Below are 26268 nucleotides of genomic sequence, written 5' to 3'. Positions count from 1 at the left end.
TAAACACTGCAGAAGAGTGTCCAGAACCCAGAAGCTCAGGACAGTGTGTCCAGCATCTGTTACTCCCGAGCAAAGGGTAGCAATGACATTGGCAGAACCAAGGCCCAAGTGGGCTATTTTTTATCCTTGAACCTTCCATTCCATGACAAGGCCTGAACATTTCCCTTTGGAGGGCTGTGCACTGCAGAACAAATGTCACTTCACAGTCCAAGAAGGATGCTGTTTCTTAAGAAATAAATTTAATTCAAGGTGGTTAGTGAATGTAAGGCATGTAATGCCTTCATGAAAGTTAAAATAATCCAGTTACAAAAGAAGCACTGTGTACAGTCTCAAATTGCTGAAAGTACAATGGGCTCCATATTTTACAAAGTACAAAAAATTATTTCATATACAAAGAAAAGTACAAATAATGTGCAAAACCATTTTCACAGGTGGCAAATTTATAAAATGAGTATGATAAAAAAGTCCTTCATTCTTATTATTCCCCAATTTCTTATATATTAACACATTTCTATGTCCTACTGTATAGGCAATTTTAAATTTGAAAATCTGACTTATTTTAACCTACAAAGTAGCTTTTTCTTAGAAAGGGAACCTTTCATTACTAAAATCTTATGAATGAATCAGTTTAGTTAATTTTATATTAAATTATAAGCAGGCTATCTGAAAAACAAAGATATAGAAATCATATATACATATTTTTGAAATATTAGTTTGGTATTTAACATATTAACATTTCAAAACAAACGCAGTGATGGAGCTACCTAGAACAGAGCAGCTGAGGCAGCAGAGGCTGTTCCTGCTCACCGAGAGCAAACAGGATCCTTGGGTCTCAGGATGAACAAACACAAGGTTGTCAAAATAAAGAGAACCTAAGGGCAGTTCTTATTTTCATGTGCAGAAGTGCTGTGTGGGTGTCAGCCCTGCCGCAGCATGTGCTTGTCAGGGGTGTGTGGCTCTAAGTAGCTGGCTGCCATCTTTCCAACATCTTCACTTGATTAGGAGCTCAGTGCAAGGGTTTGTGGGTTAGTGCATGCAGCTTTCTGCATGTTATTTTGTGTAAGAAGCTGTCAGGGAGCAGAAGAACACACAGGAACACAGGCCCTGCATCCTTGGACCACCTCTAGTCTAGAGGATTCTGTGTTTTGGAAGCAGCATTTCCTGCATTGGCCTGGTCATCGCTGCATCATTCCCTGGGCAAGCTTTTTCTATCAGGATAATCCTGTGAGCTCCCTCTTTGCCTGTTAATGATCAATAATGTCTCTCACTGGGAACCTCAATGGCAGAGCAAGGACCAAGGAAGCACCTTTTGGTAGCACCAGAGAACTGAGCATCTCAAAGGTCAGGCATAAGAGTAGGTGTCTTGATGGGAAACCTACTCTATGTAGGATGTAAGATGATCTTTGGAGGGTTTTGATTTTTGCTTATTAAAGAGTTCTCCAAGGAAATTATGACCTTGGAGAACAAAAAGGACCTTCATAAAGGACTCAAGTAGGTGGTGGCCATTTTGCCTAGGGGATGGATGAGAGCAGGTTCAGGAGAATTCTTCTGATCCCTAACCACTAAGACCCTGTTAGAACAATTCAGTGCAAGACATAGGAAGGGCCTGGTGCTCTTGACCAGGCTGTGTGACACACCCATTCAGGTGAAATGGACGTAGTAACTGCTGTAAGGAGGGCCTGGGTAAGACCAGGCAGGAGAAGGCCATGCCCTGGGATGACTCGCTGCCTGCTCTTCAAGGATTCATGCCTTTTTTCTATCTGGCAGCCGGAATTCCTCTCCTCTTTTTTCTTGGGTTGACCAACGTATCAGGCATCAGAGATACAGCTCTGGATCCTGTCCATCCATTGCTGGGCACTCTGTCCATCCTGGGCACAGAAATTATACACACGCTTGCTGGTCTTGAGCTAAAAAACCAAATGACAGAGAACCAGAGATGAAGGGCAGGGTTGTTTTATGGCTTTGGCAAGTGGCAAATCAATCCTTGTAACCTTCCTTTCCATACTGCCCCAGCACCTCTATTTTTTCTTTCTCCATTACCACACTGTCACTGCCTTTATGGTCTCTTTACTTTTCTAGTTCCCAAAGTCACAGGGGATGTTAATAGATAGGTACTGGGGACACAAGAGAGACTGTATGCATTCCTGGGGCCACCTTTGACTGGGGGTAAGGATCAGAACTGGCTGGAGTCTCTGGCCTCTCTCACATATCACACCAATGTAGTATAGGTGAGGGAGCTCAGGGGGAAAGCCCAAGAGTCATCCTTATTATGAAGTTGGCCTTTGTGTCCTTTTCTTCAATTGGGGCCATAATGGAAGCCAAGAGACAAGGAAATGGTCTCCTGGCCTGATCGGGACCCTGGAATATGACCTCTGCTTTTTATGAAGACTTGCTTGACTCCAGGGATTAGACAAGTCGCCTTCTGTCCTGTGGCCCATAAAATGCCCTAAGGCCCACCTTCAGGCCCCTGAAGATATTAGGGCAGACAATTATCATGTGTGACCAAGGACAGCCTTCTGTGGAGGTTCAAGCTGAAAGACCACTGGATATGGAGGAAGCGGCATCTGTCCTTGAAAGTGAGGGTTACTGAGATGACTAATAGCATTTTGAAAGAGTTTGTTGGCTTCCCTGTGTGCATCTGAGATGCATGGACAGCTCAGAGAGGTCAGGCTTGGGTTCACAGTGCTGATTTCAAATTCAGTACTCCCCACAGCCAAGGTCTGTTACTCCTCTGCAGTCACCACCAACTGCTCTGGGGGCCCCATAGTGTCTTGAAGGCCAATGGAATGATGTGCAGGCTGAATCACCAAAAGAGAAATAAGATCAACTTACATCAAAGAAGGCCTTGTCACTCGTGTGCTTTGGGGCTCCCATGCTGGGGCCAGCAGGGATGACCATTTCTACTTCTGCCAGGTCAATGTGGCCTTTACAACTCGTGTCTTCACCTGAGTCGTAGTATCGCAGCTAGAATCAAAGGGAATCAGATAGGATGTGAAAGACATAGAAAGGGAAAATGGCATGGCTTTCCAAAATGTATCTGATTGTTTTCTCTGTCTTGTGCTTTTATCTGCAAAAAAAATACACACTGATTGACTCTAGGAAGAACCAGTGCTGGGAGAAGGAAGTGGGCATAAGATGCATGAACTTCTTTGAAATTTGAGCAGGTAAATATGTTACATATAAAAAATAGTGAGCTAACAACCATTAAGAAATATACAACATATAACAAAGGGGTTTAGTGTCCTATGCTAGTACAAAAAAAGGCAAGTCAGAGAAGAAAGTCAAAGACCTATAAACATCTGAAAAGATAACCAACTTTGCTGATCAGAGAAAAGTAAATGAAACGACTAAGATTTCACTTTTCATTTGCACTGAAAAATATTAAAAATGGCTGATAATACCCAGCAAGACAATGAGGTCTCTTGAATGCTGTTAATGGGTATATAATTTGTTAGAAATCTTTGTGGAAAACGATTTGGCAATATCAACTAAAACTGAAAATGTCTGTGTCTGTTGAACATCTTTCCCAGCTCTACAAAGTTATCCTACAGACACAGAAATAAAGGGCTTTTCTTCCCCACTGCATTCATTAGCTTAGCATCAGAAAAGAGGTCCTTTTCTTTCAGTGGAACCTTGGTTGATTAAATAATAACCACCAATAAAATAGAATATGCTAGATGGCTTTCCAAAAAGAACAAGGAAGACTTCTATTATAAACTGGTAGAAAAATTGTTCAAGATACATTATTTTTAAAAAGCAAGTTTGCCAAACGGCATATAGATATAAAATAATTTCTGTAGAACACAACAGCTTAACACTTGATTGCATTGGGGACTTTTGGATCTTTATGAAATATCTGAATTTGGTGTAATAACACATGCATTGGTTTTGGAATAAGAAAGAAAGAAAAAAACATTTTAAAAGTTAAAGAGCCTGCTGGTGAAATACAGCCCGTGGATTTCACTGTGCATGACAGGAATGTGTCTGCTGTTTCTGTCACTGCTGTTCTGGCCTCAGACTTTTCTGTCTCTCCACTCAGAAGTGGTATGAGCAGAGCTAAATGGAAAAGTTATTTACCTTTCATGTTAAAGAAATCCAAAATATTGGTAAGAATGCAAGTATAATTTGGTGTAATTTTAAATTATGGAAAAATTGTAACATTCTCCTATGTTGTATTTAGTGATTTAATGGACTCTTCTGCACAGTGTAGGCTTATGATTTCAGAGACACCTTTAAAGTACAGTCTCCCTAAGGGGGCTTCCATTTGTATATGTGAGAATAAGTTATCGAATAAAGACTCTGTAACTTTTGCGAAACCCCTTGAGCAGAGGAAAAAGTGGGCCCCAAATATAATCATCTTCTAGCTGCAGATCCCATGGGAGCATTAGAGGGTAATAGTTCAGTACTTTCTTGAAGTCTGCCTGGATGAATAGGTGAGAATGAGCACCGACCCTTTGCCTCAGGCTGTCTGGCCTTTGGTCATAAGGAGAGGCCACATAGCTCTCAGTAATAAAAGGTGCAGAGAGGAGAGGTGGGAGGTTTGAGTATGGATCTCTCTCCTTTGAAACCCCTGGAGCAAAGATTATGACACTAAGGCTAATAATCTTTAGTTATGAGAATAACAGCTAAGAATCTAACAATGGAAGAAGGTTCCCTAATGTGGTCAGCAAGATCAAGTCTAATACCTGACCACTGTGAATTCCAGGTTTGGGTAGGGCCTCCTCTTCCCCTCCCCTCCCCTCTCCTGTTGCTACCATCTTTGAGGGATAGCAATGCCTTCTTCAGTAACCAGTACAGTGATGGGCACAGAAGTGGGGTGCAGTAAACATCTCCTGAGTAACTTAACACCCTCAGTCATGGCTAGATGTTTGCTGTGAGGATGAAAGATATCTGAATTCTGTGGCACGCGCACAGGCTTATTTGTGCATATGGTACACATGCAACAGGCTGAGACCTCAGTGCTTCCTGACCTGGGCTTTAAGGGCGGACACAGGAGATTTTCAAGCATTAAAAAGAGTTGTGCTCTCTGAGTGCTCTGGACTCAATTCATTGCCTCTGAGTGAATGTGCCTCTACTTTGGAATTTCCCTCAGAAGGTTACTAGGGAAATCAGGGGCCCTGGAGGAGCCCCCAGGCTGCATCTGAGAGACTCTAGGACAGCAATCTGTACATGAGGAATGTATCTGTTTGTTGAGAGCCAAATAATAGCCAGGGATTGAGACCAGCCCCACAGAAGTAATTTCTTCTGGCGTTAACAGTATTACCTGATGTTTTGTTACATCCAAAACGAACCAACGTGGTTTCCAACCTTTCAACAAGGCCCCTCTTTTGTAAAGTGTTCCCTCAAAGGACCTAGGAGAAATGACAACAAAGTAATTTTGATTTTTTACTTAGAAAATGTGGTAAAGGAGACATCTGTTGTTTTTGCTAGGTCTCTATTTCCTCTATGTGATCCACAAAAAGGACAGTCAGAATTCTCCCTGGAATTTGGTACTAGACCTTTGGGGAGGGACTGCCTTTTTCTGCTGGGCTCATCACAGTTGTGAGGTTAGGAACTGTTAACAGCCACCTTCTGTGCTATGCTGGGATTAGTGTAACACAGAGAGAAAAGCACAGTTGGAAACAGACAGAGCCTGAAGACACTGTGTAAGAAACCAGCATGCCTTTGGCTGTCCTAGTTTCTGTGAGTAAATTCCTTTTGCTTCAGCTAGCATGAGCTGGATTTCTTATGTGTGCCACAAAAAAAAGTGCTGACTAACACACATTCCCTCAAAAGCTCTGGCAGACATGAGATAATAACAATCAGGAACCAACCACAAATAACTATAACCTCTTGGCATTATTTTTAGTTGTAAGGTTCATTTTTTTCCTCTTCAAAGAACAATCTAAAGCATTTAGGAAAAAAAAAAAAAAGAATTCAAGCTAATCTGTTTCAAGTTTACAAAAGGCTGTAGTGCACAGGCTGTCACAGAGGCCTGTGGATTAGCTTAGGGCAGCAAGGGGAGTCTTAGCAGACTCAGCAGAGCTCAGCACATCACCTGTTCTCATCGTTCTTGGAGGTGTACTGGCTGTAGAGGGTGGCTGCCCTTCGCTCCACCCCATTGGATGGGGAGATGCTGGCATTATGCTCTTCGCCCATGCTACTGTCCGAGAGGTGCAACACAGGCCTCTTCTGATAGGAAGGTAGGTTCGTAGACACAATTCCTGGGGACCCTGATGGGTATCTTTGGGGCTGAAAACAAAGGAACAGGTGCTAAGAAAGCTTTATAGAGACTTTAAGCAACTGACCTGATCATTTCACTTATGCAAATTTATCTCAAGAGAAAAAACTGGACTATGAGCAATGATGTATGTACAAAGACACTTATCTTGGGGCTGTTTAAAAATAAAAACTGTAAACTCTCTAATATCCATTATCAAGGGACCAGTTAAAATGTTATTTCTGTACATGATGTTCTAGACAGTCACTAAAATGATGCTGCTGACTTATACATGGTGGCAAATAGAGGACACATATGCCAACATTAAGTAAAAAAGAAGGCAGGTTAAAAAACAGTATGTAAAAGTCAATCGCTTTTGTCTGTGGGCTTAGAATGATGAAACAGTTGGGAGAGCACAGTGGTTTATTTCAAGTTATAAATTATGGGTGATTTTCATCTTCTGTTTTATAACTTGCTGTGACTTATTTAAAAAATACCTTACTTTAATAATCAGAAAAATATCAAGAAACTATCTTTCTGAGGAAAAAAGCATAAAGGCATTGCCCATGGCTTATGTGCTATCAGCACCTAAGTGCTGAGGCTCGAGACAGAGCCTGGAGGGTCCCTCCTTACCAAAGGTTTTCTTCTCACTCCACTCCTCTTGACCTCTCCTTTCTGAATTGCTCTTGTGAATACTCATCTGTTCTAATTTCCTTTCTGATATGTTTGGAATCAATCTGATGTGAATTTGAATGGTGTTACTACCAATTACTAGCTGTGAGATCTCTGCCTGCTTCCTCATGTATGAGGTAGGACCCTCCTCACTGTGGACTGGACAGGATGTGAATGTGTCTGCTACTAAGCACAGTCCCTTGCACATATTATGTGCCTGATAAATGTTTCTTAAATCAGAAACAGGAAATGGGATGTGAGAAGCAGAAAACAGAGTATTTGGTTTAAAAACATTTCTATGATAAATGCTTCTTAAATCAGAAACAGAAAAGGAAGTGTGAGGAACAGAAAGCAGCTTATTTTGTCATTTTAAAATATTTTCATTTTCTATGCTTATTTCTCTGGAGCAAACATGGCCTTGGCATTCCCCTCCTCCCTCATGTGGTAGAAGATCAATTGAAACCACAGTGACACCGGGATAGAAAAGAACCCAGTAATTTTCCCTGGATTCAGTGCCCTGAAACATTAAGTATTATGTCACTGTGGTATGGTGAGATACTCAGGAAGTATTCACTCATTTTGAACTTTCTGCCCTGGACCCCCAGGGCATGACCCCTCCCTTTTCCATCTTCCCTCTGGCCATAAATCCAGAGTCCCCTTGGCAGGGCAGTGGGTCCCACCTGACCTAGTACCCTCAAAAGCTAAGAATTAGCTCCTCAGGGGCTCTGCCAACTCACCCGGTCTATTCTTGCATCTTCTTTAAGGTCCATGGTTACTTTTTCCCACAGCTGCTGCCATTTCTCAGGGGTTTGGTTCAATTTATGCTCTAATTTTTCAATTTCCTGCAAATAAATGAAGTTTTCTGACAGATCAGTACTTCATAGAAGTCAGGATGTGCCCCAGAGCCATATTTCCTCTGTATTGGGCCTAGATGAGCAGCATGGCAGAGGACAGTTAAAAAAAAGTCATATATGTGGGGCCTCAGAGGTTTCCCAAGCCAGGAAGAGTGGTAGGCGCATGAGTTGGTATGATTCACTGTGATGAAGATGATCTATCAGGACTCATAATCAGGTTATTTTTTTAAATACAGGCTTAAATAGCAAGAGATAAAATATATATCCTATTCACCTTCATCTTTGGGCAACCCATGAGAAATCTGATGGGCAAAATAAATGGTCAAGCACTGGGCCTGTGTCCTAACCCTAATGGCTGAGATAGATGTGAAGTCTGTCCTTGACAGAGGAGCCCCTCAACTCTGATGACTCAAAGTAGATGTGAAAAGAATGAACCAAGAAATGCCCAAAGAGACGGATTTCCCTTCTGATAGGGGTCTGGTACAGTGCTATCACTGCTGCATACTGTACCTGCCCAGAAAACCAGAGGGAGAGCACTCTTTAGGAACCGTCTGGACCACATGAGGACTCAAAACCATTCCTCAGGGTAGCTACTGCCAGGATGGCTGTGCTCCAGAATTTTCCTTGCAGAAGGTAGTTGGCAGCAGTCCCATCAGGCCATCAGCTACCCACACTTCTGACCAGAGGAAGTAAAGCACCCACAAAAGCCATAGCCTAGGCCTGACTCAGGATGCTTGGGCAGCTAAAACAGCTGCTCTCAGAAGGAGCAAATCACTCCTTTTGGTCAACTGCTTCCTTGAAATACAGGAAGCTGACTTTTATTGAAAATCTTTTCATTGGTTAAGCCTGTACCCCACTGATATAGGGGAGCAAGTCTGGTTTCTTCAGATTTTTGGAGTGCTACCTATGACACCAGGAAAGCCATGCTCAGAAGTTTATGAGCCAGCCTTTGCTTTGCTTGGTTCCTAAGGTCCCGTGTGTTCCCAGGGTGAGCCCTGTGTGCCTGCACACAGCTGACTTACACTAAAAAGTCTGGTGAGAGCATCCGGCTGAATGATGCTGACATCATCATAGCATGGCCACACTGTTCTCCTTTGGCTCTGGGGCCCCGCTCCTCCAGCCAAATCAGACTCTTCAGAGGGGAAGTGCTTGGGAGTCAGCATCATCCAATCATATGAAGGCCCTGTGGACAGGGTCTCCTCTGTGTAGTAGTCCCACTTCTTGAGGCTGGAGATGTTTACATTGGGCTTCAGGGCCTGTTTAAAGAAAATTCTGAAATATAGTTTCATATTGACCAAAGTACCCCAAGCTTTCTAACATTTGCAGGGGCCTGGGCAAGCATGTAAATGGAGTTTCAAGTATCATTCACCTGAACATTAAAAGTCATACATCAAGATGAATTGTACCCTAGGAAGTGGTAGCACTGGGGGATCTAGCCTCTGCTCCCAGTCCTTGGCTTAAGCTTTTCCTCCCATCCTGGCCTTGCATGAATGTTTATGTACAGACTCTGTCTTCCCTCTGCCGAGGAGCTACTTCTCACACCAACCTTGGGCCTAGACTGGGAAAAGTAGCCTGGTGAGTAGCCAAACTCCTTGAATTTGGGAATTTCAAGGTACCCAGAGCATGGCTTAGATGAGGAGAGATGTGCCTTGGTTTCTTGTACTCCAAGGTAATTGGGAGGGGAGGAGGGTACAACTGGGATTCTAATGCAGGGCACCCAGGGAAGGGACTTCTTTTGCTCCTAAATAAGGATAGTACTGCCTATCAAATGCTCCTGTTCCATCTTAGAGCCTTATCATACAGATGCACACAACAAAACACTGTTGTCCTGAGATACGTCATCCTTCTTGCATTGGGCACCAAAAATCTCTGTATCACAAAGGAGTATTTCCATGGGTTTGGTAAGATGGACTTGGAAAGCTTTTCCTGAAGCTTTTAGATTTTTCAGCCTAAACCACCTAAGAGAATTTGCCTTTCTTTGATTCTGACATCCTTTCTAGACTTTAGGGGCCAGATCCTAATTTTTGTGGCAAGAATTTAGCATTCATTCTCCATTTCCATCATAACCCAAACCCAAACTAAAATAGCTTTTGGCATGAAACCTTGTCAAATATTTATAAAAATTTATATACACTAAAACGAAGGAAAACTTTAACACAAAATATTTAGAAAATGAAACACAAATGATTTCTTACTTTACCTCTATTTCCACTGGTGAATATAAATAGTTAAAAAAAATGGGACTCTTCTTGTGCATTCTATCAATACACTCCCAAATACAAATTCCTTTCTTGGCATGCTTGTCTCCTTTATCATCAAATAAAGTTCCTGTAAATTAAAAAAAAAAAAATCCAACAAAATTAAAGTTAAATACATTAACTTTTGCCTAAAGTGTGATGCATTGAGAGATGAAAAAGTGAAACACTTCTTATGACTCTAAAAACAGCAACATATGTGCAGAAACCTTAGAAGATAACTGAAAACTAAAGATGAAAGGAACTTCACAGCTATATGAGAACAAATCAAAGTGGAAGGAAAACATAGGCAAGGTTTTCCTAGGAAGTTATTCTCCTTCACTCTATGTTGTAAAATCTGCATCTATAATCATAGAGGTCCTACCAGGAGACATTCTATACATTTTTTAATAGAAAATGGAAGACCTTATGAATTTATCTGATGAAACTCTGTTAAAAACATAATTTTATTTTTCCTTTTAAAGTTGTTGGCTGTTTATTAACAAAGCCATTTAAAATGTTAGTAGTTTATATATATGCAAATTATGGTCACAGAGACTTGGGATGACAGAAGGTCATGTTCTATATCACTCGGTAACCTGAAAGCAGAACTCAGGGTACTACTTCACTTTTGTACCTTTCAAAAGTCACTTGATTGCTCACATGAGCCTTTAAACAAACAAACAAACAAAAAACCCCCCCAAAACAAACAAAAAACTCCCCAAAAACCAAGGAGGAAGATGTGTCAGGGTGAGACAGGAGGGATTTCTGTAAAGGTCCAGGAAGGGTGTCTCAGCAGTGCTGTCTTGCTTTGAATGAAATGACTCAGTCAAAAGTCAACAAGCATTTTACCAGTTTATCAGAGAAGAATGCCTCAAGTCCAAGGCTATGTGAAATCCTATAATACATGGGGCCTCCAAAACTAATGAATGTTTTCTTCTCTAATTTTTTTCTCTCCCCTCTATCTTATAAATGCAGGGTCCAGTGGAGTAGTTCTCAATCTTCGTCACACATTAGAAAAATCAGGGGCTTAAAAAAAAAGAAAAAACCCCAACGCTCTAGTCTACTCCAGTTCAATTATATCAGGATCTTTGAGACAGTCCCCAGATATTATTCATTTTGGGAGTTCTCCAAGTTAGTCCAGTGTTCAAAATTCAGACTACTCTATGGGTTGGAGAGTGAACTTTTAAGGTCCCTTCACAGCTCCATTTGGGAGGAGGCAAGGATTATATTGAAGGGCTGTGGGGCAGTTAGCTCCAGGTGGAATAGACTTTGGATACTTATGTAGATAGGAGGAAAATGAGCTGAAACTGGAAGAGAAGGTGTGAGATCTGGCCTTCCAGATGACTGTCTTAGGGCAGCATGTACACTATATAGGGAACATCTTAAGAAGAGTTTTTGAAGGCTGGAGTTGTGGCTCAGTGGTAGAGCACTTGCCTTGCATGTGTGAGGCACTGGGTTTGATTCTCAGCATCACATTTAAATAAATGAATAAAATAAAGGTCCATCAACATCAAAAACAAAACAAAACAAAAGAAAGAAAGAAAGAAAGAAAGAAAGAAAAGAACAATTTGAAGCATCAGGCACTAGTGTCAGATCCTATCAAATTATAATTTTATAATCCAGTATATAATAATCAACAAATTACCCTTCTGGGACACAGGAGAGTTCATGGTGTTCAGGCTTTTCTGATGAAATCTTAAGTATTATGACTGATGAATTCCTCCAGCTCTGGCTGAGATGCCTTACTCTCTAATTGTTGATCTTGGATGTGGAGGTAGTTGCCACAGCTGTTCCTAAATGATGTTTTACCGTGTACGCTTGATAATTAGTGCATCCACCCAAACACAGCAGGAACAGCCTCCAAAGTAGGTAGCCCAGTCTGGACTGGAGACATAAAACCAGGCTTCTTTGATGCTAATTAGGTGAGTGGCTATTGGGTAGCCCATCTATTCAGAGAGATGACTGGGCAAATGAACTTTAAGGACCCTTCAATAATCACTCTAGGATTCTAAATGCAATTATGTGTCTTAAGAGAAAACATATCTAGGACACAAAATTATCATATCAAACAACTATGATCATCTTTCAATACATATCAAATTTCTATTCACTTCATTTTATTTATTAATCTTTTTCTGTGTGACAGGAAAGCAAATATCCTTGACCAGTTTCTAGAAGAGGAAACTGAGGGGTTGGAGAGTGGTCTTTTAAGGTGAGATGAAGTAGTTTCCACAGTGTCCCAATCATTTTCTGCCTTAGTTTGGCATTCTCCTCACTGGGCCAGTGGTTGTTCTCAACCTTAGCAGCACATGGGAGCTTTAAAAAGCTGTTGGTGTCCAGTCTCCATCATCATAGATTCTGATTCAACTGTTGGGAAGTGCTGCCTGGACACTGGGAGTTTTAAAAGTTTCCCAGGTGATTCTAATGTTCAGTTGACTCTGAGAACCAGTACAGTAGGCTTTGTTGCTTTTTTAATGAAGAGAGTCATAATCCACAGAAGAAGGTTTTGGCCACATCTGCATGTGGCTAAAGGTAATATGCTACTAAGCTTAATTTAACAAAACAAACTACCTTATTTAAAAAACCAAAAATCAAAACAAACTATTCTGTACAACTGTACTTTACTCACAACAATATTAAAATATGTTGTTCCTTTCAGTGACAATCTGAGTGACTGGTGACCCCCTCAGTCACACAGATCAATTGGCTTAAAGACCAGGCCCCATGCAGCTGTTAACTAGCTGTAATGAATATCTTTCTAAGACACGGTTCTTAAGAAATTCTGTTTCTTATTGTGATGTGAGGAATGGCAATTCTATGAGTCAACAAAGGTCTGAAAGTATAAACAGGATGGGAAGTGGTCTGACCAGTGTTGTCTCCCTTACCAAAAGTATGAAATATCATACTAGACAACTGTAATAAGCACACCCTGGAAAACAGTATTTCATAATTTCAGATTTTAAACTGAGAACATCAGTAAATATTTTGTCACTAAGAGTCCTCTTTGTGAATATTCTAGTACATCTAATGTACTGAATATCGCGTTTTTTTTTAGTCATGTGTATTTTTCCCGGCTCCATAACAACAAAAGAAGAATATAAAATCCCCTTGGGAAATGTTTTCACTGGGGCTTTCAGAATCTACTTTGTGCTACTACTATAACTGTTACAAATTATAGTAATGATAGTGACATTTAAAATTTGATGAGTGCTTACTATGTGCTAGTGACTGTGCTAAGACATTTACAACTATTTCCTCATGTTATCATCATGGTCCTAAAGGGTGGGCTATAACTGTCCCCATTTTAATGATGAAGAAGCTGAAGCTCAGAGACATACCCAATTCCCCCAAAATACACAGCTGGTAATTGGCAGCAATGGAATTTAACCCTGGTTTATTTGTTTCAGAGTTTCCAGTGTTAGCTGTTATTCAAACAGGTCATGTAACCCTTCCTATCAAAGTGTACCACTGGAAGAAAAAACTGAGTCAAACATTTTTCCTAACATGGTATCACTTAGAGGTATCAAAATAGTAAGCAGATTTAACTTTACAAAGGTGCTACAGAGGAATGAGCATCTGCTGTTCTTAAGAACTAACACAGACCACAATCTCAGAATCTTGCAGTTGTTTATATCCACTCTACATTGATAGTTTGTAGTAAAACCGTAACTCCTAACTGTCTCATTTGGGAGTACTTACATCATTAGAGGTTTTTTTGGGGGGCGGGGGCACCAGGGATTGAGATCAGGGGCACTCAACCACTGAGCCACATGCCCAGCCCTATTCTGTGTTTTATTAGAGACAGAGTCTCATTGAGTTGCTTAGTGCCTCACCATTGCTGAGGCTGGCTTTGAACTCATATGATCCTCCTGTCTCAACCTCCCGAGCCGCTGGGATTACAGGTGTGTGCCACCATTCCTGGTTTAGAGTTTTCATTAAAAACATGCAAAACTAATAAAACGGATAGAACAAGGACATATAAATACGTACCATGCTCTAATCTTTCATAGTCAGAATCCAGCAGAAATGTCTTAAAACGATTAGATACATAGTGGAAGGCCAAGAACTTTAAGTAATAGAGATTGAATTCAAACTCAGCTGGATACTGGTTGTGAACCTGAAACAAGGCAAGAAGAGTAAGAATCAAATAAAACAAAAAACAAATGCCTGCTGAGATCATCACTGGGTTATTCATTCAATAAATGAATCTCCACTATGGGTAGAGATGGGAAGCAGGTGCTCTTCTGGGCATCTACTATATGCCAGCCACCATATGAAAGGTTTTATAAAAAATCTTATTTACTTTTTGCACCATTGTAGGACAGGCATTACTGCTATCATTTTACATTTGAGGAGGCTTGGGATCAGCAAGATTAAGTTACTCAATAGTAACTACTGAGTCCAAATGGGAATCGTGATTTGTTATGTTTCAAGTCTGTGTCCACTTCCCACACTACACCATGAGAAGCATGCTGACAGAAAGTAATGAAAGTTAGAGTTCTTGCTTTCCAGGCATTTGTGGTGTTACAGTGTGAAATGTAAGAAAAACTGTACTTCAGAATTTTGGTAATGAGAGAACTGGGAAGAGAAAGTGGTGGCTTAAGGGGAAAGTAAGAGATATTTTCTAGACAAAAAACAAGAACAAAAACAAAAAACAATTACAACAACAACAACAACAACAACAACAACAAAACGTGTGCAACTTGGAAGGAGCCAGTAGAGAGAACAATTTTAGAGAAAGAAGTTAATATAATAACTAAGAGAGTAAGGCCCTGGAAAAGCAAGAATGAAGAGGCTCAGATATAGGAACAACCTTAGAAACAAGGAGGGATGGGGGAGTAGGTAAAGGTATGTTCATATGCCAAAGGAAGGGGGAGGAGCTTATGCCTTTTAACTTTATTTTTCATTTGTAAATTAGGCAGCAAGGTCACTGGACACAGGAACAAGGACAAAGGAAAGATATGAGAGGGAGAGGGCAAAGCAATGTTTGGAAGTCACTGGGTCACCGCATGTCTATAGCATATTTTAGACCAGCTATATTCAGATGCTATGGAGCCTTCTTATATTGGCAGAAGGCAGGATAATGACCTTGTGACACTCCCTGGTCCACTGGGTGATCTTGCTGCTGCAATGTTCAAGCAATCTCTCATGATCATCTGAAATTGGTTAAGTTCCAATCATAATTGTTCTTGCTTAAGAGCTATTTCAAATGAATAAATGTTAGCTTTCCTCTCCATGTTTAATTTGGCCATACAGACCCACATACAATCAGCTGAGATGAGCAGCCATGTGTATAATATGTTGATTGTCCAACAGAACAGTAGGCATTTTAAAACCTAGTTTTCTGTGATGAGCAAAGTATTTTTTTTTTTTTTTTACAAAATTTTCCTATTGGCTTTTTCATTAATCTAAAATTTTAGATTAATGTAAGCAATGTAAAATAAATTGGTTTTTAGGAAGATTAGAGAGTCTGCAACCTAGGCAACAGGCCTGCATACAGTGAGGCTGTTTCCCGGCCTGGTTCTCCATGGTTGGGTAGTGTGTCATCCTCTAGACTGTTAGAATTATAAACATCTGTATTCAGTTTTCTCATCAGTGAAAATGAAGGGATTAGATACCATGGGTTTCCTGTGATTATGGTATATGAGCAACAATTATAAAGTCTAAGTACACTTGAAGAGTTTGTGGTTATAATTAAATAAAACTTAAGTCAATCTGGCACATTTAAGGTTCAACATTACTGCCTTGCAGCATTATCTCTGGGCATAAAAATAAAAAAAGTGGTTATTACAATTAGTAATACTTTCTTCTATTTCCATAAAGGAAAAATAAACACAAAATATTTTCTTTCCTTGCTTTGTTAGATGTTTGTATCAACTGTCAACCATGTCCTTTAATACATAATTCTCATTCAAATGCTTGCCCCTATTGATATACAAGTACACTAGAAGATAGCCCTGGGTTAGAATTCCACTTGGCCTAGTTCTCTGGTGTTCACTTCCTTAAGAGGTGCCCAGACTCAAGTCTCCCCCTAACCTATCCTTTATTGCAATATAAAGCTTTCTTGTTTGAGCTCCTTGTTTGCAATCAATGGTCATCTTCCATGGAGCCAGTGTACACATGATGGAGAGGGGGATGATCAGATAGTGGCAGCCCAGAAAGATAAGGAGACAGGGCAACTGAAGATGGTACTTGGCTGCCAATCATCTGAGAGGAGAAATCTACAGTAAACTCAGGCAGGGTACACTTAAAGGACAATTGCCCCCACAGTGCCTGGAATAAACCTGCAGTTAAAGCCAGCCCTCAGATCGTTTCTGGGGAAGAAGAGTTCAGGGTTTTTTTTTTCTATTGACCTAGTCTACAATTAGTTCTAGAAACACTTATAAAACCTTTTTAAACTAAGCCCCAAATAACACTTTTCTCAATGATTATTTCCATAGAAACCTCTTGCTTCACAACTGTGTCTTTTCTTGTTGGTTCTGATAGTTAATATGCTCAGGAATATAATTTTGAAAACTCACTTCTGAAGTAAAGTAGAATGGAAACGATAATGAATGTGACCTTAAGATGAACCTATAGGCATTTCAGGGATCATGTTAGGACCACAAGCCTCCTCTACAAGTAGAAAAAAACCTCTTTCACAGACCACTATACTGAGGATTGGCCTCACCACAAACCCTGCCCTCCATAATTATGTCAGAGAGGTCACTTTTCTGAAGCCTCTGGTACTGCCCCTTCTAGGATTGGAATTGGTACTTAGCATCAAGGGATAAGTGTTTGTTCTTGTGTGTGTGCCACAGGGGAGCCTGCAGTTGCTAACTGCCTGGGATTGAAAAAGAGATAAAAAGAAAAATCTGCCCCTAAACTGAGGTTCATGGCCCAGTCTACTAGAAATGGAAAAGAAGATGCAGATCAACTTTGTTTTTCACTCTTCAGCAACAGTTGAAGTAAAAAGCATGTAAGAATTTCTCCAGTGGAAAAAATAAGTCAGATGTGCCTGGATGCTGGGTTGATTAGTACCCAGATACCACATTTGGAATGTGATATTAAGAAATAAGAAATTTTTTGAGATGTCTTTCTACCATAATGCAGGGAGAAATGAAGAGCTGATTGAATTCATAAAATGAAATCTGGTGACTGGATTTTCAGTAAGCAAGAAAAATCACTGTGTCTGTTTAATCCAATATCCTAGGCACTCAGTTTGTCTAGTACATTGGCTTCTTTTCTTCCTTGTCAAGTGGGACAAATGTACTCTTCTGCTGTACCATACCAGGTGGTATCCAAAAAGGCACAGTCCATAATATGCTGATGCTGGAACTGCACTGATTATTTAGTATTATTTTAATAGAAGAAAGGAGATTAGACCAGAGACAATTTTCTCTAAGGTCTTATGATATATGGGTGGGTGATTAAGAGTTTAGAGGTTTGTTTACCACAAGATTCTGTTTTAGTAGTAAATAGTATTAATGAGGTATAAGTGACTGTAATTACTTTGTACAATCTGATAAAGTTTGACATATATAGACACAACACAATCAACACAATCAAAAAAACTTCCTTGTGTCCCTTTTGCCTCTTCCTGTACTCCCGCTCCCTAGGCAACCAAACACTGGTTTGATTTTGCCACTGTAGGTAGGTCTGCACTCAAACTTTATATAAATGGAATTGAAAGTATGGATTCTTTTTGTCTGCCTCATTTTACTAGGAATAATTATGCAGGATCCAAGCACATTGCTGGGTTATCAATAATGCATTCCTTTTTATTTCTGAGTAGCATTCTACTGCATAGATATACCACAATTTATTTATTCATTCTCCTGTTGGTGGACATTGTTTTTTTTCCCCCAGATTTTTGGCTTTTTTTTTTTTTTTAATTGGTACTGGGGATTGAACCACATCCACAGCCCTTTTTATATTTTATTTAGAGACAGGGTCTCGCTGAGTTGCTTAGGGCCTTGCTATGTTGCTGAGGCTGGCTTTGAACTCACAATCCTCCTGCCTCAGCCTCCTGAGCTTCTGGGATTACAGGTGTACACCACGGTGCCTGGCAGATTTTTGGCTATTATAAATAAAACTGCTAAGAAGAGTTATGTACAAAAGACTGATTAGTATGGTTGGTGTATGTTTAACTTTCAAAGAAAAGGCCAAACTGTTCTAAAATAGTTCCATTATTTTATAATTCTTAATGGTAGTATTATGGTCAATTCTTCATACCCCTGAAAAAAACTTTGGTCAGTTTTAAAATTTTCATTCATTAAGAAGAATAGATGTGTGGTGGAATTCTGTTACAATTTTTATTTCCTAACAAAAGAACAATGTCAAATATTTTCATGTGTTTATTTCTCATTAGTCCATTTTTATTAAGTCAGTAGAGATGCTTTGCTCATTTGGAGAGAGAGAGAGAGAGAGAGAGAGAGAGAGAGAGAGAGAGAGAATACAAGCACGCGCAAGCGTGTGCTCTTGCGCTTGATTGTTTTCTTAATGAGTTTTGAGAATTTTTTATATATTCTGAACACAGTCCTTTGGCAGATATAGCTTTGCAAATGTTTTCTCCCACTCTGTGATTTGTCTTTTCATTTTCTTAAGTGATTTCTAAAGAATACGTTTTTAACTTTCACAGTCCCATTTATCAATTTGTTCTCTTATATTTTTGCTTATCCCTAGGTTACAAAGGTTTCTTCCTATGTTTCTTCTAGAAGTTTTATGGTATTTTTGAATAAATTTTCATAAGGTGCTAGGGGAATCCCCCTCACCCCTTGGAAATCCAGTTGTTAGGATACCATTTATTGAAAAGATATCCTTTCTTCACTGATTGCTTTTCTATCTTTGACAAAGTAACAGTTCACAGATATGTGTTGAGTCCATTTCTGGACAAACTGTTTCATCAATCTATCTAATTTACACCAATGATCAAAATTTTGATTACTAAAACTTTATAATCAGATAGTGCTAGTCCTTTAATTTTATTGTTTTTCAAAGTTGTTTTGGCTATCCTAGGTCTTCTTTATTCCCATGTGGATTTTAGAACTAGCTTGCCAATTTCTATAAATAGCTTTTCTGAGACACTGGGACTACACAGATTGCTTAGATAAACCCGACTGTGGAGAAGTGACATTTTAATAATGTTGTATCTTCTACCCCATGAAAAAGAGATATCTTTTGATTTAAATATTTTTAATTTATTTCAGGGATGTTTTGTAATTTTCAGTGTCCAGGTCCTTAACATATTTTGTTATATTATTCTATGTTTTTCTGATGCTATTGTAAATGATACCTTTTTTCTTTCTGGTGCTGCTGGGGAGTGAACCTCAGGGTCTCACATGTGTTAGGCAAGTGCTTGGCAAGTGCTCTACCACTAAGCTTCATCTCAAGTTCCATGGTACTGATTTTTAAATTTCAATGAGTCATTGCCAGTATGTGGAAATATAATTGATTTTTGCATACTGATTATGTACTATAGCCTTGTTATGCTCACTGATTCTAATAATTTTTTTCCTTGTAGATTTCATAGATAATGATGCTGCCTATGAATAAAGACAGTCTGATTTTCTTCTCAATGTAGATGTCTTTTATTATTATTATTTTTCTTGCCTTAGTGCTTGGTTAGGACCTTCAATACAATGTTGAATAGAAATGGTAAAGCAGACATCAATATCTTCTTTCTGATCTCAGGGAAAAGCATTCATTGTTTTATTGTAATGTTAGCTGTAGATTTTTAAAAATACATATTCTCTATTACTTTGAGGAAATTCCCCTCTATTCCTAATTTCCTGAAAAATTTTGTTTAAGAAACAGATGTTATATTTTGTGAAATGTTTTTCTGTAACTAATGAGATGACCATATGCTTTTTTCTTCTTTTTAAGTTTAAGTACATTTATTGACTTTGAATATAAAATCAACCTTGCATTCATGGGATAAACCCCACTTAACTGTGGCGTATTATCCTTTTTATATACTATTTGATTTGATTTGCTAACATTTTGTTTAGAAAATCTGAATGTGTCTATGATCATCGGGGACACTGATCTACAGTTTTCTTTTACTGTCTTTGTCAGGTCCTAGGTAATGCTGGCCTTATGGACTAAGTTGGGACGTATTATCTTTGCTTCCATTTTCAGGGAAGAGACTTTGTAGAAGTGCTAGTATTTCTTTTTTGAATGCTTAGTAGAATTTATCACTGAACCTGGTCTTGGACTTTTCATTGTGCAAAGATTTTAATTACAGTTTCAACTTTCTTAACAGATATAGGCCTATTCAAGTTATGTCTTTTTTCTGGAGTAATTTGGATAGTTTATATCTTTCAAGGAATTTGTCTGTTTTATCTAAATTGTTAGTTTTTGACATAAAGTTGTGGAGATGTCATCTTTCTCATTTTCAAAATTGGCAATTTGTATTCTCTTTCTTTCTTTTTCTTTAGTCAGACTGGCTAGAGGCTTATCAATTTTATTGATCTGATAGAAGAGCTTTTGGTTTCATTACTTTTCTTTACTATTGACCACAAGATTTCTAGGGTCTAATGCAAGTGAGTTTCAAATAAATTTAATCTTATCATTATTAAAAGTTGGGAATGACAGGCATCTAAGCCAGAAAATGAATTCTTTTTTTGTGTATGTGTGTGTAGTGCTGGGGATTGAATCCAGGACTTTGTGCATGCAAGGCATGCTCTCTATCAACTGAGCTATATTGCCAGCCCCCAGTAAATTAATTCTACATAAGCATTTCCCTAAGATGCTGAATAGAGTTTTAGGCATCTCTGAGGCACCATCTGGATTCTGTTGTTCAAAAATAATTTTCTATTTATCTTGCTGAAGACAGAGAGAGAGAGAGAGAGAGAGAGAGAGAGAGAGAGAGAGAGAGAGAAAAGAACAGATTTAAAAGACTAAACTGTGTGAGGCATTTTAGTTTTATTTTCCAATATGGAGTGAAATCTGCCAGTTTTTATATAAGAAGTGAATCTAAAATGGAATTTGGGAAATCATGAATTTATAGGGTCTTATTTTTTTGCTCATGTGCCATTAAGTTTTTGTAAAATTTATTTATTTACTTTAAAATATTTTTTTAGTTGTAGATGAACACAATATCTTTATTTTATTTATTTATTTTTATGTGGTGCTGAGGATCAAACCCGTTGCCTCAAGGGTGTGAGGCAAGCGCTCTACCACTGAGCCACAACTCCAGCCCAAGTTTTTGTAAAATTTAAAAAGGCTCATGAAAAGAAGCTATGACTCTAATCCCAGGAAAGATTAATGTTTGGGGAATAACATATGATAAAACAGGACTCTGCTTTGAGGTATTAGAAATATTAAGCTATAAGAGACACTATGTAGAATGGTACCAATATGTGGAAAACTGTGGGTATGGTTCAATGCACTAAAGAAAAATAATTAGCTAATATTAAATTTGTTATTTCACAGATTAAGATTTCACATTATATTGTAGGAATTCTGAGGCACCTACATATGAAGCATGAATAAGAAAACAACTTTTAAATTGAACCTGATTTAATTTTCTTTCTAGAAGTTAATCAATGGGATATAAGTAGGAGCAAATCACTTGCTAAGTGATATATTCTTAGAGTCTTAATTCAAAATGCAACCAACCATTCTCACCTATTTATGAGCAGACCCTAGAAGCCTATGGTTGGCCTGTGGCTTACAGTAGTACAGTTTATGTAAAAGTTTGCATCACCAACAAGCTATGGTCAAGACAGGTTTAGACAAGTCATGCCAGTGTAGAAGTATGACAGGGAAATGAATAATGTGTTCAGAAAACTATTGTACTATATTGTAACTTCTAAAATTAAGGTCTAAAATCTACCTGAATTTTTGTGCTTGAATCAGATTTATTTTTTTATGACAATGCTATTTTCTTAACACAATTTATCAAAAAGATAAAACTTTCTACACCATTTTGCAGTGCCAACATTATTAATCATGTCCACAAAAACATATGTAGGTGCCTCAGAATTCCTACAGTGTAAATTGGCATAATGTTGTAATTCTTTTGGTAAGATTTATATTAACAATCTCTAGACTCAATCGTAATTACATTTAAATACCAAAATCTATATTTTGCCTCTAATTGTAGCAGAAAGGTTTACCTAATTTAAAATAATAAGATGATTATTAAAAATATATATGAAATTCAGAAAGAAATTTTAACTTTGCTTTTGCTTTCTTGTTTCTTTAAAATATAAGATGGCAAATCTAGATACCCCAATATAGCTAAGTCAGATATTCAAAGAAGTAAAAAATAAAGAATATAATTGAAAAAAAAAAGATTTAACATTAATTGGGCACAAAATTGCTTTTGGATTACTTGGATTACGAAAATAGTGCCAGTTTTCAGTTGAATGGGAATCAGGCAAATGCCAGGAACACTTGAATATATTGTACATCCATCGGCTGCAGCTACTTGGCCAGTATGAATGGATAAATTTTAGAGCAACAATCTCTATGGAGCAGCTTAGCTGCTCAAACATGAGCTCATAAGGAAGACTTCCATACTCAAAAGGCAAAGAGCTTTTGTCTTTGGAGTAGGACCTTGTACAGTGCTGGCATACAGAAATCACATCACCAAGCCAGGCTAGAGGGAGCCAATTTACAAACTGAATAAACTTTGCAGGCAAGTCAAAACTGCTGTTTTGTAGGAAACAGCAAAAGTTCTAGGATGCTCTCAAAGATATACTTGAATGTTAAAATAAAGAGATTGCTTACTCACTTCATGTTTCCATTCATATTATACACATTTTCCCCTTTGATATTGTATTTAAAAAAAAATTTAGGTAAAAACTTCATTTTTTATATTCTGGATATATTTTCCTTTTGAAAGATTTGGCCAAACTGTTTTAAGAAAGGAAGCATCCTGTAATGATATCTTTTGAGCTAAGCCAATTTCTTTTAGAAGCAACAAAAAAATCTGCCAGATGTTGCTATTATGAAATAGTGATCTAGCATTTAAAATTCATCTGACACCTGGATATACTGGCATAAACAATGGCTTTTTATATGATGAGGCAGTTCTAATTTAAGATCAGTGCTTCATCTGTTTTCTTTGTAACTTTATTAGTACTAATGGACAAGTCTACGCACATGTCCATGGATTGCCTTTTGGCATTCAGCATGTTAGAAATGGTTAACAAGCTGGGAACCCATTCTACCCAAGGACAGTTTCGCTTGCTGCAGTGTAATTCTGAACTTATTATTTTTTAATATTGTTGGACTTGGCTCCATTTTTTGTGTCCCTGAGAGACTGAGGACACACTAACGTGAATTATCTGGCAGAAGCCAGAATCATGTAAAGCACTAGTGTTCACTTGAAAGGTATTCAAAGAAGGCATTTTCTAATGCCTGAGACCAGTATGTAAGCAATGATGAAACACTACCTTATAATTAAGTCTGCACTATTTGTTAAGCATAGACTTCTTAGGTTCCTCTGTTTTCAAATGAATAAACAATCCCTCTTCAGCACAAAATAATTTGCCTAACCAAAGCTGATAACTATTGCAGCCAGGCATCCTTAAAATACTGCAATTAAGATCACATACTCCTTTTGTCATGACTTGTCTGCACCCAAGTTAGTATGTATGAGGTACCAAGTCAAAGGAGGGTTCAGGCAAATTTTTTAAAAATTAATTTTGATTATAAAAATATTTAATTCAGTACAATTGGAACTGAAATCCAATATTGCTTAGGAAACATTTATTTATAAAAACTGAGCTTTTGGGGCTGGGGTTATAGCTCAGTTGGTAAGAGTGCTTGCCTTGCATGCACAAGCCGTGAGTTCAATCCCCAGCACCACACATATGTACACACACACACACACACAAAAGCCAAAATGGATTTAGTCTAATTCTTTTTTAAAAAAATATTTTTTAGTGGTTGATGGACCTTTAATTTTTTTAATTTATTTGTATGAGGTGCTGAGAATCTAACCCAGTGTCTCACACATGCTAGGCAAGCTTGCTACCACTAAGCCACAACCCCAGTCCCACCCCACCCCGTCTGATTCTTATTACAATAAAAAGTCTACATGGATACTTCCACCTGCTATTCTTCTCAATGACTTTATGCCTCTGAGTCAGATTTATGGGAGATGTGACTCTGATGTTTCCTTATTCGGTTTCTGTTCCTACATTCTCTTTAATTATAAACAGCTTATTAAGACAAAGACCCTAAAAGAAAGTTGATGGTTTCATCTAGTGTTCAACTGATTTATCAATGATATGATCTCAAGGCAAGGGTAAAAATGGATTGTGTGTACTTATTCAGAATCTAAGCCTCAAATAAAAAACCTTCTGAAGAATTTCAAGGGAAATCTTGATGAGGTATTGACTTCATTATTATATTTAAACTGGATATGAGGAAGAATGATCCTTTAGGAAATGTGAACCCATTGAAGGTTTTTGTTTGCCCTGAAGATTTTTGCCCCGGGGAATAATAGTACCTGAGCTTTCAGAAGATTACATTAACAATCTGACTTAGGATATTCTAGATGGTCTTGATCAAGGGTGTTGAAAATATGAAGAGAACTTGTAAAATTGCATTAACATACTGATAATACCTATTTACTGTTTGTTATATTCCAGAGACTGAAATTATGCTGTGTAAGATACTAGAGGTGTGAAAACTAATGACAAAGTCCCTGTACACAAGACTTCTCAGTCTAAGTAGAAGACAAGACATGTATACAAATAAATACATTATTTTTTAGTCTTATAGATGCTACCAAAGAAGTCTGTATAAGACTCATCAGGAATATAAATGAGGGAGATCAGGGAAAGGTTCTAAGAATACTGAATGGTCTCCAAATTTTTCCCTCATCTATTTGCCAAAGGAATATGAAAAAGGCTAATAATATTCAAACAGAAAACAAAGATACCATTAGCTGCAAAGAGTTTAGAAGTATAAATTCAACTGTGTTATCAATGCCCCCAGATGCTGCTTGAGCAGATGGATTAAAATTATTTAACAGGTCTTTTCTCTCTCTCTCTCTCTCTCTTTTTAAAATTTTACTAAAATACATGTTTGTGTATATATGTATATACATGATCCAAAAAATGACTGGAAGAAAACATTCATATTAATAGTAGTTCCCTGAGTGATTGGATTATTAATTTTTGTGTTCCTTTTGTCTTTATACTTTTCTGCTTTTCCCAAAGTTGTTTGGTTATAATGTTCTAGTATTCTGGATTTTCCTCCTGAGTCATACAATAAGCGTTTTCCATCTTGTTGCACTCTTGTCAAAACCATTTTAATGGAATCACAATAATATGTTCTGTAGAATTACACCAGTTACTGAAAGGTCTCTTAAAGATAGGTAGGCTTTTAGATGAATCCTTCTTTATTTCCCTCTCTTTCTTCTTTTTTTCCCTCCCTCCTTCTAAATATAAACAATGCATTGCCCCTCCATATATTTATTATTTTCATAAAATGTATTTCCAAAGGTTAAGTTATATTAATCACAGAGAGGGTTAGGGAAAAAGAATAAACTGGAAGCTGAATGTTGCCCATTCCTTCTTACCCCTGGACGCTGCCCATTTTCAAAGTGCTAAAGGCACTTTTCTAACACTGTTTCTTTCTTTCTTTTTTCTTTTTTAATTTTTTTTTATTTCTTTAACAAGCAAATTGGAGCAAGCAAAAACATGACTTTCTCTGAGAGTGTTGTGTATGTGTGTGTGTACACATGGGGGGTGAGCAGGAATGGAAAATCAACTGTTAATGGGTACTCCAAAATTGTGGTAATTGTGGCACAATTCTACAAATATGCTAAAAACTACTGAACTGTACATTTCAAATAGATAAACTGTATAATTATAAATTAAAGTTCAATAAAACTGTTAATTTAAAAATCAAATTATTAATAGAATAAAAACAAACAAAAACATAACCATATGTCAAGAGACTAGTTCCATTTCTGGTTTGTGAGAACACTTTTACCTTTCCTTCTAACAGATACCTGAGGCCAATGTATTTCAAAAAGTCATGCCCAAATCTATTAATCTACCCCTGGGGTTGTGGTGAAGATGAAACAAGACTGGAAATGTCAACTCTGTTTTTTTCCTAAGCAAATTTAGCTTTCTGTTTGAAAATCCAGTGCCATCTAATTCTTGAGCTCAATCCTGAGCAAGCCCCACAAATAGGTGTCTGTTATTGATGGGCCTGGGATGAAGACAGGAGGGCACCTATAGTGCTTACCTCTCCATACCCTCACTGAGTTTCACTGGATTACATGTATCTGGGTTTTTCTCTGTTCTCTTGATTAGTCCCAATGAGGTTGCCCTGTAGAACTGAGCCAGTATTCTCA

General features: G+C 38.1%; 1 protein-coding gene across 2 annotated transcripts in view; it reads right to left on the bottom strand.

Moving 5' to 3' along the window:
- Positions 1-217: 217 nt before the first annotated feature.
- The window catches only part of Sbf2 (SET binding factor 2), a 426994-nt gene continuing 400943 nt past the window's right edge, over positions 218-26268 (bottom strand). For both annotated transcript variants that reach the window (XM_046438075.1, XM_046438076.1), the window contains 8 exons: positions 13953-14079; positions 9926-10053; positions 8748-8981; positions 7609-7713; positions 6038-6231; positions 5264-5351; positions 2833-2964; positions 218-1907 (listed from right to left, as the gene is read on the bottom strand). In XM_046438075.1, coding sequence (XP_046294031.1) covers positions 1809-1907; positions 2833-2964; positions 5264-5351; positions 6038-6231; positions 7609-7713; positions 8748-8981; positions 9926-10053; positions 13953-14079 — 1107 coding nt within the window. In that variant the 3' untranslated portion in view covers positions 218-1808. The remainder of the gene's footprint in view (positions 1908-2832; positions 2965-5263; positions 5352-6037; positions 6232-7608; positions 7714-8747; positions 8982-9925; positions 10054-13952; positions 14080-26268) is intronic.

Source organism: Marmota monax, unplaced genomic scaffold (assembly GCF_021218885.2).
Source record: "Marmota monax isolate L192 unplaced genomic scaffold, Marmota_monax_Labrador192_F-V1.1 WCK01_AAM20220418_F8-fsc00061, whole genome shotgun sequence".
Classification (NCBI taxonomy): Eukaryota; Metazoa; Chordata; class Mammalia; order Rodentia; family Sciuridae; genus Marmota; species Marmota monax.
This window is presented reverse-complemented; position numbering and strand designations above follow the sequence as displayed.